Source organism: Neovison vison, chromosome 11, assembly GCF_020171115.1.
Source record: "Neovison vison isolate M4711 chromosome 11, ASM_NN_V1, whole genome shotgun sequence".
NCBI classification, from domain to species: Eukaryota; Metazoa; Chordata; class Mammalia; order Carnivora; family Mustelidae; genus Neogale; species Neogale vison.
The window spans coordinates 149,075,619-149,093,834 of record NC_058101.1 but is presented as its reverse complement, the minus strand read 5'-3'; the positions used below and the strand labels follow the sequence as shown (position 1 = coordinate 149,093,834).

General features: G+C 37.1%; 1 protein-coding gene across 5 annotated transcripts in view; it reads left to right on the top strand.

Annotated features, from left to right (window-relative positions):
• The window catches only part of GAB1 (GRB2 associated binding protein 1), a 126,614-nt gene that overhangs the window by 69,691 nt on the left and 38,707 nt on the right, over nucleotides 1-18,216 (top strand). For all 5 annotated transcript variants that reach the window (XM_044224957.1, XM_044224955.1, XM_044224958.1 and 2 more), the window contains exon 2: nucleotides 9,056-9,350. In XM_044224957.1, the coding sequence (XP_044080892.1) occupies nucleotides 9,056-9,350 (295 nt within the window). The remainder of the gene's footprint in view (nucleotides 1-9,055; nucleotides 9,351-18,216) is intronic.

Genomic DNA, 18,216 nt, shown 5'->3' with positions numbered 1-18,216 from the left:
CACCGAGCCTGTTTTTTCCTTATTTTGCTCTATGAGAAAAGATGGTGCTTCCTGGAAAACAACTCAAGTCTTTAAAGCAAATGGTTTTCTTTTGTCCCCGTTTCATGGCTAATTTGTTTTTCTTTATTTCATTTACCCTGGTTGTATTATTATGGAAATTTAATATTTTTTTGGAAATTTAATATTTTTTAATAGGTAAAGTAGTTCCCAAAGTGCTTATTTTAGATATTTAATGTTGATATATTTAGTATATTACAATTAACTGACATGGTTTTTAAAGAAAATTAAAATAATATGAATATTATAGCCACCGAACTTTATGGGAAGTCTTTTAAGTGCTCCCAACTTGCCTTTTTTTTTTTTTTAACCCCCTACCTTCCAGTCTTTAAAACAAAGTAGTTATACTTTGTCTAAGCTATTTCCTGACTAAGACTCCTTCCAGATGTATCCTGGAATTCTATATTTAAAAGAAAGGCTAAATTCATTCACTAATTTCAGAGCAAGAAGAGTATACATTTCCATACATACATAAACTTTGTTTTGTATATGTCATTCCTGAATTTTTAAGTATTAATAGACTTTCTTTTTTAGAGCATTTTTAGACACAAGCCTTTTAAGCATGTAATATTTTTTTAAATTGTAGAAGTAATAAGTGGAAGCTCCTTGAAAAAAGCCAGACTATACAAAAGTATATAAAATAAAACTAGGAATAAACCCAGGAAACTTGTCTGACCTTCCCATCCCTATTTCTGGAATTACCACAGTGAAGACTTCCAATATGTCTCCATCCAGACATGTTATCTAAACATAGTTTGTGTGTACACACACATTCGTTTCAGGCAAATGGGAATCGTACAGTATATATAATTCTATAAGTTACTCTTTTTTTTTCATTTGCCAGTTATCATGTGGGCATTTTTTGTATATAGATCCTATCTCATGTTTTAAATGTTTTGCATCCATTTGTTACTGTATAGGTGTCTCATCATTTATTTAATTTAACCATTAGCCTGATGAAGAAATTTAGATTAAACCCTGCCTTATTAGGGACTCCTGGATGGCTCAGTAGGTTGAGCATCTGCCTTTGGCTCAGGTCGTGATCCCAGGATCCTGGGATCCAGCCCCAAGTTAGGCTTCCTGCTCAGTGGGGAGTCTGCTTCTTCCTCTTGGTGCCATTCCATCCCCCATGCTCACCTCACTCGCCATCTCATCAGAATTCTCTTGAAGTGCTCTAAGGGAATGGGCTTGTTAATGGGCTGCTTGGGACCTGTGTGTTGAGAGTTCAGAGGAATGTAGCTGGGAGGTACCTTAACTGGGGGGAGTTGAGGAAAGCTTCAAAGAAGAGGCCTTGAGGAATGAGTAGGAGCTCACTGGCCAAGAGAGTTAGGGTGTGTTAGACTCAGAACAACAGAGCCTTGGTTTTTGGTGCGGTCGTCTGGAGATGAAAGATCAGAGAGGTGAGCGGCAGATAAGTACGATTTTAGAGAACCCTGTATGCCATTCTGTGAAAGGAGTTTGAACTTTAACCTAATAACAACTTTGAACTTCTTTTTTCTTTCCCTGAGATCTCATCTCAGTTCACTGACTCTCGCAGTCATTCCGATGAACAGAAATCGTTAAAAGCATCCCATCGGGGCTTTGAGTGTTTCACGACCTGTAAAGTGCTGTTGCAGATACAGAAAAATTTAAGGAATGGTCTTGGCTTTCAAGGAACTTGAGGTCTAGTTAGGGAAATAATTCATAAGCACTTGGAACATTTGGAAATGTATGTAGTAAAATAACAGATGGTTCCATGCTGTCCCATAGCAATGCAAGAGATATTTCAGAGCAGTAACTACTGCATTGCCAAGAGTCCAGAGGGAAGGTGTGGAGAGGAAAGGGGAAGGTTTGGACAGAATCTTGAAGAATGGATTAGGTTTCCACCAGTAGAAAGGAGTTCAAACTTTTGCCAATACGAACAAAAACAAAGAGGGAGAAATAATTAACCTCACTGGCAACAGTGGAAGGCCTGAGGAATTAGATATAAGCTTCAAAGGATCTCTGATTGTTTTTGAAATTCTGTTTTCATTGAGTAACCTAATTCTTCATATTTATTGGACCAGTGGTTCTCAGTCAGGGTGTCACATTAGAATCATCTGTTGAGTATTTAAAACTGTCTATGCCCATGCCAGGCCTAATGCCCCACACCAACTGTCAAAGATGGAGCTCCGGGCATCTTTTTTTTTTTTTTTTTTTTTTTAAGTAAAATTCTCCAGATACTTCTTATGAGCAGTTAAGAGTTGAGAATCACTGGACCACCCTGAACTCCTATTTTCTGTCCACCCATAAATTGGTTATTTCTTTCGTAATCAATTCTTCCAGTAAAGGATTCAGGGAAGGAATTAGGGAGGCTTGGCGAGCTTTACAGCAGGCATGTTGTCTATCAGTGATGCCACAGACAAGTCAGAAAAGAGCAATGGAGCAGTTGCAGTGTTTTTCTTTAAAACAGAACCCATTTGCCATTTTATGCCAGTTAGGCATATTTTGTGGATTTATTAATATTATTTATTAATATTATTGCATTAAAGTAATGGTTTGAGGCTAACCTGGATTGAGATTGTTTTTCTTCCCAGGAGATAATGGAGCCCCACTGTAATTTCGAGCCAGTGTGTACAGACCCATACCCTGTAGGGTATATGGTAGACCTATTTTAAGACCTTACCTCAATGTGACAAGCCTGTTTTCAGTTTAACTTATGTAATTTGATTAAGTACAGAAAGTACTTAAAAGAAAAATTCCAGGGCGCCTCGGTAACTCAGTCGTTAAGCCTTCGGCTTAGGTCATGATCCCATTTGCTGGGATCGAGCCCCGCATCAGGCTCCCTGCTTGGCTGGAGGCCTGCTTCCCCCTCTCCCACTCCCTCTGCTTCTGTTCCCTTTTTCACTGTCTCTGTCTCCATGTCAAATAAATAAATAATCTTTAAAAAAAAATAAAAGAAAAATTCCTTTAAAATGAAGTTTAAGGGCCACCTGGGTGGCTCAGTTGGTTAAGCAACTGCCTTTGGTTCAGGTCATGATCCCAGGGTCCTGGGATCGAGCCCCCTGTCAGGCTCCTTACTCAGTGGGGAGCCTGGTTCTCCCTTTCCCTCTGCCTGCTTGTGTGCTCTCTCTCTCTCTCTCTTTAATTAATTAATTAATTAATTAATTAATTTTTTAAAATGAAGTTTAAAAATACCTCTTATATCTGTAGAGTGTTTAAAACAAATTAATTTATGGCTTAAAAACCTCTAAGTTGCCTGATAGTTCTCCATTTACAAATGGGCAGGGCAGATTGCAGTTAAGTCATTATCCCCATAACACATAAGATAATGTGAGATCTTCCATGTTTTTATTCTTGGCCTCCTTTGATTTGCATGTTCAGCACACACAGACTGAGCACCTCCTTGGGGCTGGGCAGCAGGGAAAGAAAGATAAAAGGTAAAAAAAAAGAAAATACAGCTCTAGCCCTCAAGAAACACACTTGTAGAAATGTTAAATCATTAACTAGCATCAAGGTGGAAATGGGGAGCATGGAAGGGCCCATTCTGGGATGGTGCCCTGGCGGGGTCTGAGCTAGGTCTTGGGGTAGATTTTGGGTCACGGGGAAGTGTGTGGCAGGGCCATAGGCAGGGCAGAAGCAGAGTGTTAGGGGAGCTGCAGTCATTTCCGATGTGGTTGGGAGGCAGAGAGGAAAGAGTGAGGCTGGAGAGACAGGGAGAGGTCTGAAAGGTCTGAAGGGCCCTGTGTACCCTGCCTGCAAGAGAGTTTGAGCTTCATCCTGCAGGCAGCCCCTGAACACAGGGAATGGGTAAGTGACAGTGCAGGTACTCGAAGCCTTATGGATATTGAGTTTGACATCTCATCTAAATATATTTCCATTGAGATCCATGGACTATATAGACTTCTTTTTGGATGTTAATATAGTAGCCAAAGTTGCTCTTAAAACCATGAGACAAGACACTGGGACTAGAGTAGGTGCTTTTAAGCTACTTCGAAATGTAGACCTGATGATGAAGTCTTACTACTGCACCATTTACTCAACTTAAAATTGAAAATGAATATTGCATGTAAGAAAAGACAACGAAGTAAATTTGCATAGTTCCTCTCAAGCAAAGCTGCCTGTAATGGAAGTCCGGTACTGAAAATGATACTTTACATGAATTTGATGTAAAGTTGCTTTGAATATTTGGTTTTGAAGATTTCTAGAAAACTTGTCCTTTTTTTGTCTGTTATTGCTACAGGATTGGTAAGGCAATGTACGGCTTTCTCTGGGGCTACCAAGGCAGCAAGGATAAAAATAGGGCAAACTTTAAGAATCCCAGATATTTTCAGATAACAAAGACTGATTTATGTGGGCCCATTTTGCACTCTGACAAAACATAGAGAAGCTTTTGTGCTGTGATTAGCAAGGGTGCTGATGTCAGTTCTCTTGTCGAGCATCAAGCTTTATTCTGTGGCTAAATTGTGCTTTGTACCATAATCCAGAGAACCTTTGTATCTGCCTTATTAAAGTGTGTAGTTTATGTAATTGCTTTTGTTTTCCAGTTTAATTTGTGCCAGATTCAATGAGAGTGACTCATTTTGTGACTGAGACAAACATTCACATTTTGGACTATGTTAAAAATAAATAAATAAGTGGCAGGTGCTGTTGGCTAAAGTCTGTGTTTTAATGTTGTAATTTCCTGCTATAAGGGTTCATCTCTTATCCTCTGTAATCATGAGCGCAACTTATCTACTGTGCCCTGATTGATTGCTACTCATTTCTTGGCTACTTATTTTAGTTTCCAAGAGCCTTTTAAATTTGAACAGTATCATTTCAACAGAGAAGCGAAGAAATGGCAGGGGTGCCACAGTTACCCGGAAGGCAAAGAGGGACACATAAGCTTTAACAGAAGGACACGTTCTATTCTTTTCTTTCTGTCATTTTCCTAAGGTGTCTTGTGCATGTGTTTTGGTAAAGCTGTCTTAGTTATATTTATTTTATTATGTATGTGTTCAGTACTGGAGCTCTTGTTTTCTCATGTGGAAGAGTTTTTCCAGGCACACCTTTCTATTCAACATGGCCCATCTGTCTAATCTAATATTCTCAGAATTTTACAGCTGTAGAGTGTTAGGGGAGTTCTCTTTATTGGACAAGTATTTCTAGGTACCAGACACAGTGCTATGCATTGAGTGTGTAAGGACAAATGGTCACTGTCTTTGTGGACTTTATAGTCTGCTTAGGGAATTAGTTGCTTAATGAATAAACACAAAGAAATTTAAATTGAAGAATGACAATAATCACCACAAAGGTAATAAAGTATATTACCTAGGTAATAAGGTCCCTAAAATCGTGCCCTATTTTACACTGGGGGCCATTATTGGGAAGGGAAGGCCTAGAACGTCAGAGTCGGCCTGGCTAAGACAAGGAAAGAACATACCCGACTCACGAAATGGCATGACAATGTCTCTTGAAGCAGGAAACAGTTTGGCATCCTGTTAATAACTAACTGTATGAGAAGAGAGAAGTGACAGTTGATAAGCCTAACTGTATGAAAAAGATTATAGGTGAACTAGAGGAGCACAGCAGTACGGGCAGTATTTAGCATAGGGGCAAATGATCCTCCGTACAGTTCAGTAGCCTCTGAGAGCTTTCCTAAAAGTGCAGAATAGAGATTGATGCCTATAATACTAAGTGAGTCATTCGGGAATGGATGAATTATGTTCAATGAATTATGTAGGAAGGCATTTTAGAAAGATTTCCATGTAAGACATTAAAGTTTTAGAAAGTCATTTCTGTATTTAAAGACGGAAACTTCACTGTCTGGAGAAATCACTTACTAAAAGATACGATTCCTTGATGGCCCTAGATAAATGACATACTAGTATATTTTCTTTTCTCTTTTCTTCTCTATTACTTTTGCAAGCTTACTGCTTGATAGGGAGGTATCCTTAGAAGCATAACTTTGCTGATAGATGGTATTTATTTATTCTGAAGTAAGTAGGTGTCATATATTAACTGAGTGGATTTTTGTAGTCCAGAAATAGGTTCTAAATTCATGTGAATTAACACGTTATGATTTTTCAGTGTTTTCTGAAGCATGTGTAAGAACTCCCCACTACCTTCTCTTTCTGGACACCGTTAATCATTTGCTCTTTACTTGGAGCGTTAGTCAGACTGAGATGTTAATTTAAAACCTTGATAACATTAACGAACTACGTAGTATTTTTAAGCCTTTGGTATTTCTACTAATCTTGTTGAAAGATTGCACCCAGTGTTTTCAAGAAGGAGTGCCTCTCCATTTGGCAATAATTCTGCAGATACGTTGCTGGGTTTGCTATATTCTCAAATATTTTCATGTATGGTAAATGTTTTGTTATTAGACAACTCCTTGAGAGTAGTAATCATGAATTAACGACCTACTCTTATTTTCTTCCTACGGGTATTTACAATATAATCAATAACTTCCTGACTAGTTAACTTGCTGATTTATCTTTTAGTGTATCTACATTTCTATTAAAATACATTTTAAAGATTTTCTAAAAAGATTTTATTTATTTATTTGACAGAGAGAGAGAGAGATATCACAAGTAGGCAGAGAGGCAGGCAGAGAGGGGGGAAGCAGGCTTACCGCCGAGCAGAGAGCCCGATGCGGGGCCCTATCCCAGGACCCTGAGACCATGACCCGAGCCGAAGGCAGAGGCTCGACCCACTGAGCCACCCAGGTGCCCCCATTTTAAAGATTTTTAATTTTTAATAGAATCTATTGAAATGTTAAACCTGAAGTTAGCACCCAAGTTAATTCAGTTGTGGGTACAGTTGTCCATGTTATTAAAGAGGAAGACCTTCAGAGAAGAGTAGTGTTTAGTATTGTTTCTGGGCAGAATTGTTGGCTTAAAGACTGCTGAAGCTGACTGTTTCAGTCATTTGGCTCTGCTTTTATTATTTAACCAATGCAGATTTCAAGGAGAGATACAGTACAAGAATTTTAGATTTCTTCAGGCATAGCATCATACTTAAAATTTACCAAAGCTTTAGAGAGAATGCATTGTGAGTGCATATCCAGATTGCCAATATATGTTTGTTGGGATGAGAAGGAAAAAGAAAAAGGAGAAGGAAAACTACAGTCTGTACTCAAAGAATACAGATCTTTTCCATGTGGTCTTTGAACAGTAGACGGACCGGAAGAAAGACACAGTCCATTTCTTTGCTTGCTTTTCAGGTGAAAAGTCAGGGAAGCTTCTGAACCCTTTTCCCCCTCTTCTGCTTTTTGTATCCACCACCCCCAAACACACACACACACACACACGAGAGAGAGAGAGAGAGAGAGAGAGAGAGAGAGAGAAATCTATAGATTAAAATAGGAGGGAGTCTTTTGAAGTATCTTTATGTATTAAGTATCTTTATGTATTCTTTATGGCATGATATTAAGGCATGAAAAATTTTGGTTTTTTTTTAATGTGGTAAGATATACCTAATGTAAAATTTACCATTTTAACCATTTTACCATTTTTACCATTTTCAAGTGTACAGTTTCAGTGGCGTTAAGTACATTCACTTTTGTGTGTAACCATCACCACTGTCCATCTCCAGAACTATATATTGTCCTAAAACTGTACCCACTAAACACTAACTCTTTATCCCTGCCTTCCAGCCACTGGCAACTATCATTCTGCATTTTGTCTCTCTGAATTTGATTACCAATAGGTACCTCATATAAGTGGTCATATACAGTTTTTTGTCCGTTAGTGACAGGCTAATTCACTTATCACATATTTCATTTATTTTCATGCAGTTTTTTGTCCTTTAGTGACTGGCTTATTTCACATCTCAAGATTCATCCATGTTATAAGATTCATCCATGTTATAGAATGTGTTGGATTTTTATTCCCTTTTAAGACTTGAATAATATTCCATTATATGTATATACCACATGTTATTCATTTCTTCATTCAACAGTGGACACTTGGGTTGCTTCTAGCTTTTGAATGTTGTGAATAATGCTACTATAAACATGGGCATACAAATACCTGTTTGAGACCTTACTTCCAATTCTCTTAAATATTTACTTTCAACTGAAATCTTTGGAGGAACTGCCATACCGTTTTCCATACCAGTTACACCATTTTGCATTCCCATCAGCAATGCACAGTGGTTCCAGTTTCTGCCACTGTGGCCAACACTTGTTATTTTCTGCTTTCTTGATAACGGACATTCTAATGTATGTGAAGTTGCATCTCATTGTGGTTTCAATTTGCATTTCTCTAATGATAGTGATGTTGAGCATCTTTTCATGTGCTTTTTGGTCATTTATTTATCTTTGGAGAATCTGTTCAAATCCTTTGCCCATTTTTAAATTGGATTATTTGTTTTTGTTGTTACCAAGTTGTAGGAATTCTTTATATATTCTAGATGTTAATTTTTTTATCAGATAAATTATTTGTAGATATTTTTTCTCATTCTGTGAGTTAGCTTTTCACTCTTTGATCAAGTCCTTCAGTTTGTTAAGTTTTAAATTGTGATGTACACTTATTTTTTCCTTTGTGTTTCTTCTGCACTCTTAGTGTCATAGCTGTGAAGCTTTTCCCTGTTTTCTTCTAAGAGTTTTATAGTCTTAGCTCCTACCTTTAGGTCTTTGATCCATTTTCAGTTAATTTTTGTATGATGTAAAGATTCCAACTTCATTCTGTTACATGTGGATATCCACTTTGGTTCCATTTGTTGAAACCATGGCTTTTTTATATTTAGTAAAAACTAAGTCTTTCTTGTTGATTTGATATTACATATCAATGTAATATCTTCTGATATCAATCATTGTCTTTCACTCTTCTATTAAAAGGTCTAATAGTACATAAAATATGTGTATATAGACACATTATTAAGTTAATTGGGGCATCAGGAAATTTTGCTGGAGTGGTGGATTATTCTGTCGAAACAAAGAAAATGTATGTGACTTTCTCTAGACAACGCCTTTGTAAAATTAGTCTGATATGTGTGCACTCTCTTGAAAAACTTCTGTCAAACTAATACTAGATGGATATTTTTGTTTTGTTCCTAGGCATGGAAGAGGAGATGGTTTGTGTTACGCAGTGGTCGCTTAACTGGAGATCCAGATGTCTTGGAATATTACAAAAATGATCATGCCAAGAAGCCTATCCGTATTATTGATTTAAACTTATGTCAGCAAGTTGATGCTGGGTTGACATTTAATAAAAAAGAGTTTGAAAACAGCTACATTTTTGATATCAACACCATTGACCGAATATTCTACTTGGTAGCAGACAGTGAGGAAGAGATGAATAAGTGGGTTCGTTGTATTTGTGACATCTGTGGGTTTAATCCTACAGAAGAAGGTAAGCTCAAGATTTTATTATTCAACCTGAGTTCTCCTTTATTACTGCATTTTTAGAACTGTTATGAAATTCTTTGTTATTTCAATTACACAAAAAATATTGCTTTTTTTTTTATAATAGCTAACAAACAACATGTGAAAAAAAAGTACTAAAGTCTTTAATCAGTTTGGGGAGAAATTTTTTCTAGGATTTAAGGAGACTTAACCATTGTGAGGCAATGTCTAAATAAATGTCTTGAAAAAGATAACATATTTACTTAAGAGCATTCCTTGATTCTGTATATATCAGGTTGAACCTTATAGCACTGCTGACATTTGACTATTTTTCACCTATTAAAAACATCATTTTCATGTGACTCTATACTTTAGTTGTTATCTTAAAAACTGTGTTGGATTATGAAGTTAGGAAAGAGTCAAGATGATTATCAGTGCATATGAAAAACAAGTGACAGTCACAAAACATGATGGACAAGTAACAGATGAGTTTGCTTAACACAGAGGTATCCTTTTTAGGATATCTCCTTTTTAGGTATCTATTTTTAGAGCATGGAGGGAGAGGGAGCTCAAGGTTTGGGTAAGATGTAGTAGAGGAAAGCTTCTCAGGTAAACTACAGGCTTTTGAAGGAAGTAGTATTTCTACGGTAGTGAAGAAAGAACTACAGAACCCCCTAGACTTAGGGGCAAGGGAGAGCAAGGACCCAGAGGTGGAACATTCTACAGGACTGGAGCAGGGGGCTGTGAATGATAAAGGCAGGGGGAGAGTTCCTTGAGGAGCTGAGATTTGGAGTGCCTGTCCTGGGAAGAGCTGAGTGGGTAGAGGTCTCATGAAAAATCTTACAGGTGGAATTCCTCTTCAGGTGCTTTTATATAGCTGTCCTGACCACTTCTTCCCTGTCCACTTCTCTGCTTCTCTTCCTTTTATAACGAACACCTATCTAGGGGACTCCAACACGCATTTAGGTTCATAAAGCCAAAAATCAGAAAGAAAGGTGGCCTGAGGTCTTTGACCTTACCATCTTCATGGTTATATTCACATTACAGTGTACATTTCCATAGATCTATATTTAGGAGAGCTGGAGGCTTGGTGAGGGCTGGAAAAATTGCATCAACAATCCACATCAAGTTTTGGATGAAGTGCAAGAGCAATCATCTCTAATTAGCTCAGGTCAGCCTGCTGCTTCCTTTCTGGCCAGTGGGCAGCTTGCAAGAAGGAGCCTTCCAGGACTGGGATTGGCCCGGCGGGGTGGGGAAACCCCTCGGTGAGGGAATCCAGAAGCCTGAGGGGGCAGCACTGAGACAGGAAAGGAGGCATCCAGTGTAGACAGGAGGTGGCTAATGAGCTAGAGCTTTTCAACTGAGCTCTCGTGATTAAAAGCCTCAAGAAATTGTTTCATGTGTGGAATTAAGGCTTCAGTGGTTTTTGTGAAGTACTAAGTATGTTCACATTTTAAGTGGGCATGGGGGTATTATTTCTAACTCTAGTTAAACTCCTTTCCTTTCTTCTTGAATATATAGTCTATGTTTGAGTACAGAGGAGGATTTTAAAGTTGAAGTCACAAATGAGATAGCTCTCTAGTGGTTACTTAATGACCACTCAGTAATGGTAATTTTTGGATTAAGATGCTACATCAGTTTCATGATATGATGGATTTTCAGTTAAAATAATTTAAGTCATTGTATACTCTTTGAGTTGATGATGTTCTTTTGCCTGCTACCTTTTCAGTTTAGATTTTGTTTTTAGTGACATAAAAATAGACTTCTGTCCTTATCAGTTGCCTGTATGGATTCAGTTGATCTAAAAGACTTTAGTAAGTGTTCTTCCATCACTCTTTGTTTTCTGTATAATTCTCCTAAATATAATTAGCAAAGGAAATGAGAGACCCTCCTAGAGGAGATACATTCTTCAGTCAAGAAATAGGTCTGCGTGCCTGGGTGGCTCAGTGAGTTAAAGCCTCTGCCTTTGGCTCTGTCATGGTCCTAGGGTCCTGAGTTTGAGCCCCGTATCAGGCTCTCTGCTCAGCAGGGAACCTGCTTCCCTTCCTCTCTCTCTGCCTCTCTGCTTACTTGTGATCTCTGTCTGTCAAATAAATAAATAAAATCTTAAAAAAAAAAAGTCGTCTAATTTTTGGAAGCCCATTTAGGAGTGGGTGGATTTGAGACCCCCCCCCTCCCCAAATAAGAATTTCAAACGCACAAGTATCTGAGATTAATTCTGTGAGTTTGAAGGCATGAAGTCTGATCCATTTGTCCACCTTAGAATGATTCTTATCATCTGAGAGTTTGATGAACATCCGGTAATCTCTGGGAAAAAGGAAAGTTTTGTCTGCTTTAGAAAATTGATTCATTAATTTACCAAATTGTTGCCTTTGCCAGCACTCTACTAGGCTTTGGACATTCGTTTAACCTACACATTATTAGGTGACTAGTTAGGGAGACAGATGGCAATCATTACAAACTTAGAACTGAGTAAGTATCTAGTGGGGAAGGATTCATATCAGAATAATTCATTACAGTTAACGAGTGCAAGATACATTGTGTGTGTGTGTGTAGTGTATAATCATACTTTACTATGTAAGTATGATTATATACATACATTAAAGTGTGATACTATAGGACTGTGTTAATACAGTTCTTGCCCTCATAGAGCTTACAGTCTGTCTAATAGAGACAGGCTGATTCTGTAGGAATTGTAATATTGGTAGATAAGTGTCCTGGTAAAGAGGAAAGAAATAAGCACAGATAGCTAATTTTGTCTTAAGAAGGTCATGAAAAGCCTAGGTAGTTTTAAATGGTTCTGTGACTGTAGCTGATAACATACTAAGCACTTTATTTTGTACTTAGTGGAAAATTTTCATTGATATTAGTAGTCAGAATCAGTCACAATGTCTGTTTTTCACTTAATAAACTTAACTGATACAGGGAGGGGGGCAAACTCCCAAATCCTTTTAAAACAGATAAAGTACAATTGCCTTGAATGAAACTCTCAATTTGTGAATATTTTATCTTCACAATATCAATAAAGGGGAAGGTTGTAAGAAAATTAATAGTATTATTAGTCACATTTGATATACATAATGAGTTGGTTACCAAGAACAGCTGTGCTAATCATAACTCATTTTTTATCTCTTCATTAAAAAAAAGCCACTAAGGACTTCAATTTGCTAGTGCTTTCTAAATGTAATTTATGAGTTATATCTAAATGCAGCTGCATTTGTTTTTGAAATTCTGCAATATAGATTTTTTACAAGTTCATCCTGGCCTTCTCCCAGATAGCCACAGTTAGAAATGTCTTACTCTGTTGTTGAAGACTTGAGCTCCTCATAAATCATAAAGTTGTAAATAAATCAGTAAGCCATAAATCAGTGAAAGATGAACAGTCCTTCATTGTAAGTATCAAGGAGCCACAAAAGTATCTTACTCTATAATTTTGATTTTTCATGCCTAGTAGCAAAACTGCAAAAAGGCTTTAAAGCTAACCACTCTATTTCTGTATTCATTTGTAGTAGCTGACTTTGCTGGATGCCTTTTTTAAAAAAAAATCCACACATTTAAAGATTTGTATCAAATCCTAAACTGCAGAGAACTGTTATTATCCTTTGTGATCACGTTCATACAATTTACTGTGACAAGATAAATATCAAAATGTCTGTGTTCTTCCATTTACTTTACCACTGCTTTATATTTTCTTGCTTCCAAATAGATCTCACCACCAATCACTAAATAAAAGGTGTTTTTGTTTTTACTTAGATCTGTCCCTGGAGTCCTGTGCTCTTCCCATTTCAGAGCTGAGTATGCTCTTACTCTTGGCTTAAAACTAATGACATCAAACCATTTTTCACTCTAATCGTGTCAGGCTAGATGTGGGAAGAAATATCCTATGCTTGGATATTATAGTCTGAGAAAATAACTATCCATGGTCCCTGTGAGAATAACTAGTTTTTGCTGAAAACAAAGGGAAAGGGGAAAAATCTGACCCGTGTTTTGATTCCAGGAACCTCTCAAAATATCGTTACCATGTTATTTCCGCTGCCCCAGGTGACCACTGCTATTATTGAATACTCAGAATGCTGGCAAGCTGAATCTGTTTTTAAATTCTAGCTCATTGAACTATGTGCAGTTCCTATGAATGCTTTTATTTAGCGATTTGAGGGTAGAGATGAATTTCTTTTGTTTTTCTTGGAAATGTGCAGATTTATTTTTGTTTCTACACCAAGGTGGAAGCTGTTAAATCTGCTCCACAAGTACCAGGAAACACAGCCTAACGTCTCTAAACAGCTTACAGGCTTGGTGCAAAGGCTCCTGGTCTAATTTCAGGGTGCAAGATCAGAAAGTTGCCTTTTATCAGTCAGTTGAGTTGCTTTTTCAAAATGCCCAGATCTAATAGTAGCTTTAAAAAATAGTGATATTCTCCATTTGGTATTCTTCCCTTTAGAAAACTAACATAAGAATATACATATGCTAAGTGGCGGGGGGGGTGGGAGGTTGGGGTACCAGGTGGTGGGTATTATAGAGGACACGGCTTGCATGGAGCACTGGGTGTGGTGAAAAAATAATGAATACTGTTTTTCTGAAAATAAATAAATTGGAAAAAAAAATATATACATATGCTGGGGCACCTGGGTGGCTCAGTGGGTTGAGCCGCTGCCTTTGGCTCGGGTCATGATCTCGGGGTCCTGGGATCGAGTCCCGCGTTGGGCTCTCTGCTCAACGGGCAGCCTGCTTCCCTCTCTCTCTCTCTCTCTGCCTGCCTCTCTGCCTACTTGTGATCTATCTCTGTCAAATGAATAAATAAAATCTTTTAAAAAAAAAGAATATATATATGCTCCCTTTCCTATAAAGCAGTGCTTCTTAGAGAACTTTTACGTTTCTTTTTATTGACTTGTTTACTCATGTGTAACTTACTATTGTGGAAGGTACCGATCTTAAGTATACAGTTCATAGTTTTATATATCTATCTGTGTCTACATATAGAAATAGAAATCAATGTAACTGCTGCTCAGATCTGGAGGTAGAACATTTCCAGCCACCTGGAAAGCTTTATCATTCTTTTTCCCAGTAAAAACAGAGGGGAAAAGCCCAAATATAACTATGATTTTGCTTTTATAACCATAGATTAGTTCTGCTTATTTATTAACTTCATATAAATAAAACCATTGAATCTGGCTTTTTTCCAGTAGAAGTCCGTGAGATTCATCCATGTAGCATGGTAGTGGGAGTCCTTCATCCTCTTCTGTAGCATTCCGTTGTATGAACGGATCACAAATTATGGACCTGTCTGAATGTTGATGGACATTTGGGTTGTTTCTACGTTTTAATATAAATAAAGCTATTGTCAGTTGTGCCGTGTGTGTGTGTGTGTATGTGTGTACCTTCTGAGGGGCATGAACCCTTGGTTCTTGTGGGTGTGTACCCATGGGCGGAATCGCTCCATCTTAGGTCATGTACTTGTTGCTTTCCTATCAGCGGTGTAGGAGACTTCCAGTTACACTATCTTCTCACCTACATTTGGTATCATCAATCATTGCTTTTAGCAGTTCTAGTGAATGTGTAGTAGTATCTCATTCTGTGTTTTAATTTGTATTCTCCTGAGGACCAGTTCAACCAGAGTGTTTATTCGGTTTTTGTTTTCTTACACATTTTCAAGCTATTGAGATACTGATTCATTCATTCTCCTAAGATGTGGCTCAGGTACCTAGAACTCTAAAAAAGTGATTCTGATGCCATGATACTTCTGGATAAGAATTAAGGCATTTTCAGTACTTCCTAAAGGTTTATTTTTAAAGTCTCCTCAGGATATTTGTTAAGGAGATAATCATGACAAGTAAAAAAAAAATTCTGTTCAAATACTTTAAATAGATTGGACTATGATTAAAGATCTTCAATTTTTAATTAAATAAGTTGAAGAAATTGCAGGTTGCTTCACTGAAAATTGCAACTACTGCTCTTTCTTGTTTGTATCCATTTGTTAGATTTACCTTTACAAAATGTTCTTCTATGAGAAATGGTGTACTCAGAAATGAGAAGATGGTTACTTGAGCATGGATGATAGTGCATACTCTTCATGCATAGACTCTTATTTGCTAAGTATCTGTATTGCTAGAGATAGATCCAATCAAAATAATTAGACATATAGCCAGTCAAAATGCTTCTCTTGACAAAAAAAGAAATTCTACAACAGACCAGGTAAACTAGTAATTACTAGAAACAGAGTAACCCTGACCTCTTTATCTTTAATTGTGAACATAAAGGTAAAATTTTTGTAGTAGAAACCAAAAAATATCCCAACAGCAAATGTAGCCCATCTTGAGACAGAAGGATCTCATCTGGTCTCCTGACAAGGACATGAGCACCACCTCAGTTTTATCACCACATGCTAGATACAGTATGGCAGTAGTCATAAAATCAGAGAACCTGTCACATTGACCTTGAAATGGTCTCCTTACCAATGAGAAAGAATCAGGTTGCTTCCCTGGGCTTATGCTTTTTGGTGTGTTTGTATATGTCTGTTTATGTGTGTGCAGATGTATTATTTTGAATCTTTAGAGGCATTAGGTAGACACCCCAACTCCTGTGAGGGACACTAACACCACAGCATTATGGTTCCGAATAGGATAAAACTGTGCATTAAGCCAGGGATCATGAGGACCAACTTATTATTTGTGGTTCTCCTCACATGATAATGTGCTTCTTCTCTTCACTGAAAGCTGGTTAAGACTTACTTTACCAGTACTTACTAGCTTTCTTAGTAAAATTCAATTAAGAATTTGCTCTAGCAGCTTATTAGGCCTTTAACGGATGCAGATTATACTCCCCATGCCTTTTGAATTAAGAGACAGGGAATAATTTTACACACATAAGCAAACCGTAAACTGATATTTGGTTCTCAGAAACTTGATACCCGCATTACTTAGAGCAGTAAGTTAGAAACCTAGGTGAGGCAGAAAGCAGCAAACGTGGCTATTCCACTACTTGTCAAGTAGAACGAGGCAAATCACATCTTTATATAGTGGAATAGAAGTTTCTTTTTTCTGACCAGTTGGTTAATCTTCACCAGAAATTTTATATTAAGGAATATTTAGACACACTGCAATGCTTGCATAAAAATATGCAGAGCTGAGTAATAGGAGTAATATTAATATGAGAAAATAACCCCTAAGATGAAAACTTTGAAGGCAGGGCATTATCTGAGGCAAAGTGGTAGAGCAGTGTTCCCTTCTCTTTTAAAGCCCTTTGTATACCATGTTGTTTGGAATGATTGGGCTTGCTTTTCATGGCTTTGTGCAGGTCTTTTCTTTTGGGAGTGTGCTGGTAAACATAATGGAAGTTCTCACTAGAATTAGATGTAAGCTTTCCCATATTGTGATCAAGATATTATATTTTTGGATGGAGCTCTTAGAGTGTATTATAGTAAATGAAACAAGTCACGCAGAGAAAGACAAATACCATATGATCTCACTGGAAGAAAACAGATGAACATATGGAAGGTGGGGGGAGGGAGAGAGGGAAACAGACCATAAGAGACTCTTAATGGTAGAGAACAAACTGAGGGGTAATGGAGGAAGGTTGGTTGGGGGTGGGCTAAATGAGTGGTAGGTTTTAAAGAGGGCATTTATTGTTGTATGTAAATGATGAATCACTGAACTGTACTCTAGAAACCAATATTATACTATATGTTAACTAAAATTTAAAAGAAATATATGAAGCTCTGCCCCACTGCCTTCACTGTGTGAGGACATGTAATAGCATGGAAGTGGAAATCGCATAAAGGTCTATGAGTCACAAAATAGAAAAATAAACTGTAAAATATATTCATTGATAAAGCACTCTCTCAGTGTTAAATGCAACTGAATTCATCTGTGTTTTTGAGGAATGAGCTCCAAATAGCAGAAATAGGGACAAATAAAAGAATTTTTTAAAATAATGCGTATTGTATACCATATCTATATTAATTTCAAGAAATCACTAACAAAGGGCAAAAAAAAAAAAAAGGAACCTTTGACTCCTAGTGTTTTTTTCTTTTTTCCAGAAATTGAGAAGATCTTGCATCTATAAAGAGGATTAAAAAATCTTTAGTCATTCATAGGTGGGAGAAATGGAAGGTTAAAAATGAGATGGTGCTGTTGTGTTAATAAAACAAGGTCAGACAAATGTGATTGCCTGGCTGGGTGATTCTTTTCCTACCTAAGATGAATCACTCAGTTCACTTAGTGTACAGCTATCAAATTTAAAAACAAAATGTAAAGGAAAAGTGTATCTATAAAAACAGCCACCTGGAAAACTTACTTAAGGAGTTATACTGGAAGATTAAAAATCTCATACTGTTTTATGTAGTGATGTATTTCCAGTGTTGAATTTCATTTTGTTTTGGTCAGAACTAAAAATTGAATGGGGTTATATAATTTTACCATACCTGTATGGTACAAAAAGGAGACGTATGTAAAATCTATTTGTGAATACAGCCTGTAGGATCCAGTAAGTGTATCCTACAGGCTGTAGGATCCTACAGGATACAGCCTGTATCCTACAGGCTGACCACTCTGCTCTTTTTTTTTTCTCTCCAGTATTGTATATATTTTTCTGAAAGCTCTTCCTTAAAAGATAAATAATCTACAAGGATTTACTGACTCACTGGTTAATCTATGGCCTTTAAAAATCCCCTTAAATACATTTTTTAGATTTGTAATTGAGTCAGACAGTAAATCATTATTTCATAGAGTGTGTTATATGCACTATTTATAATCATCTGATAGACACAGTGAAATATTTATGAGTTCCCACTGAACTTATGGCATTATGTCATATAAATGTCCCCCCCAAAATATTATTCTTTTCTCACCTATCCTAAATAAGGAAGAATTAACTAATAA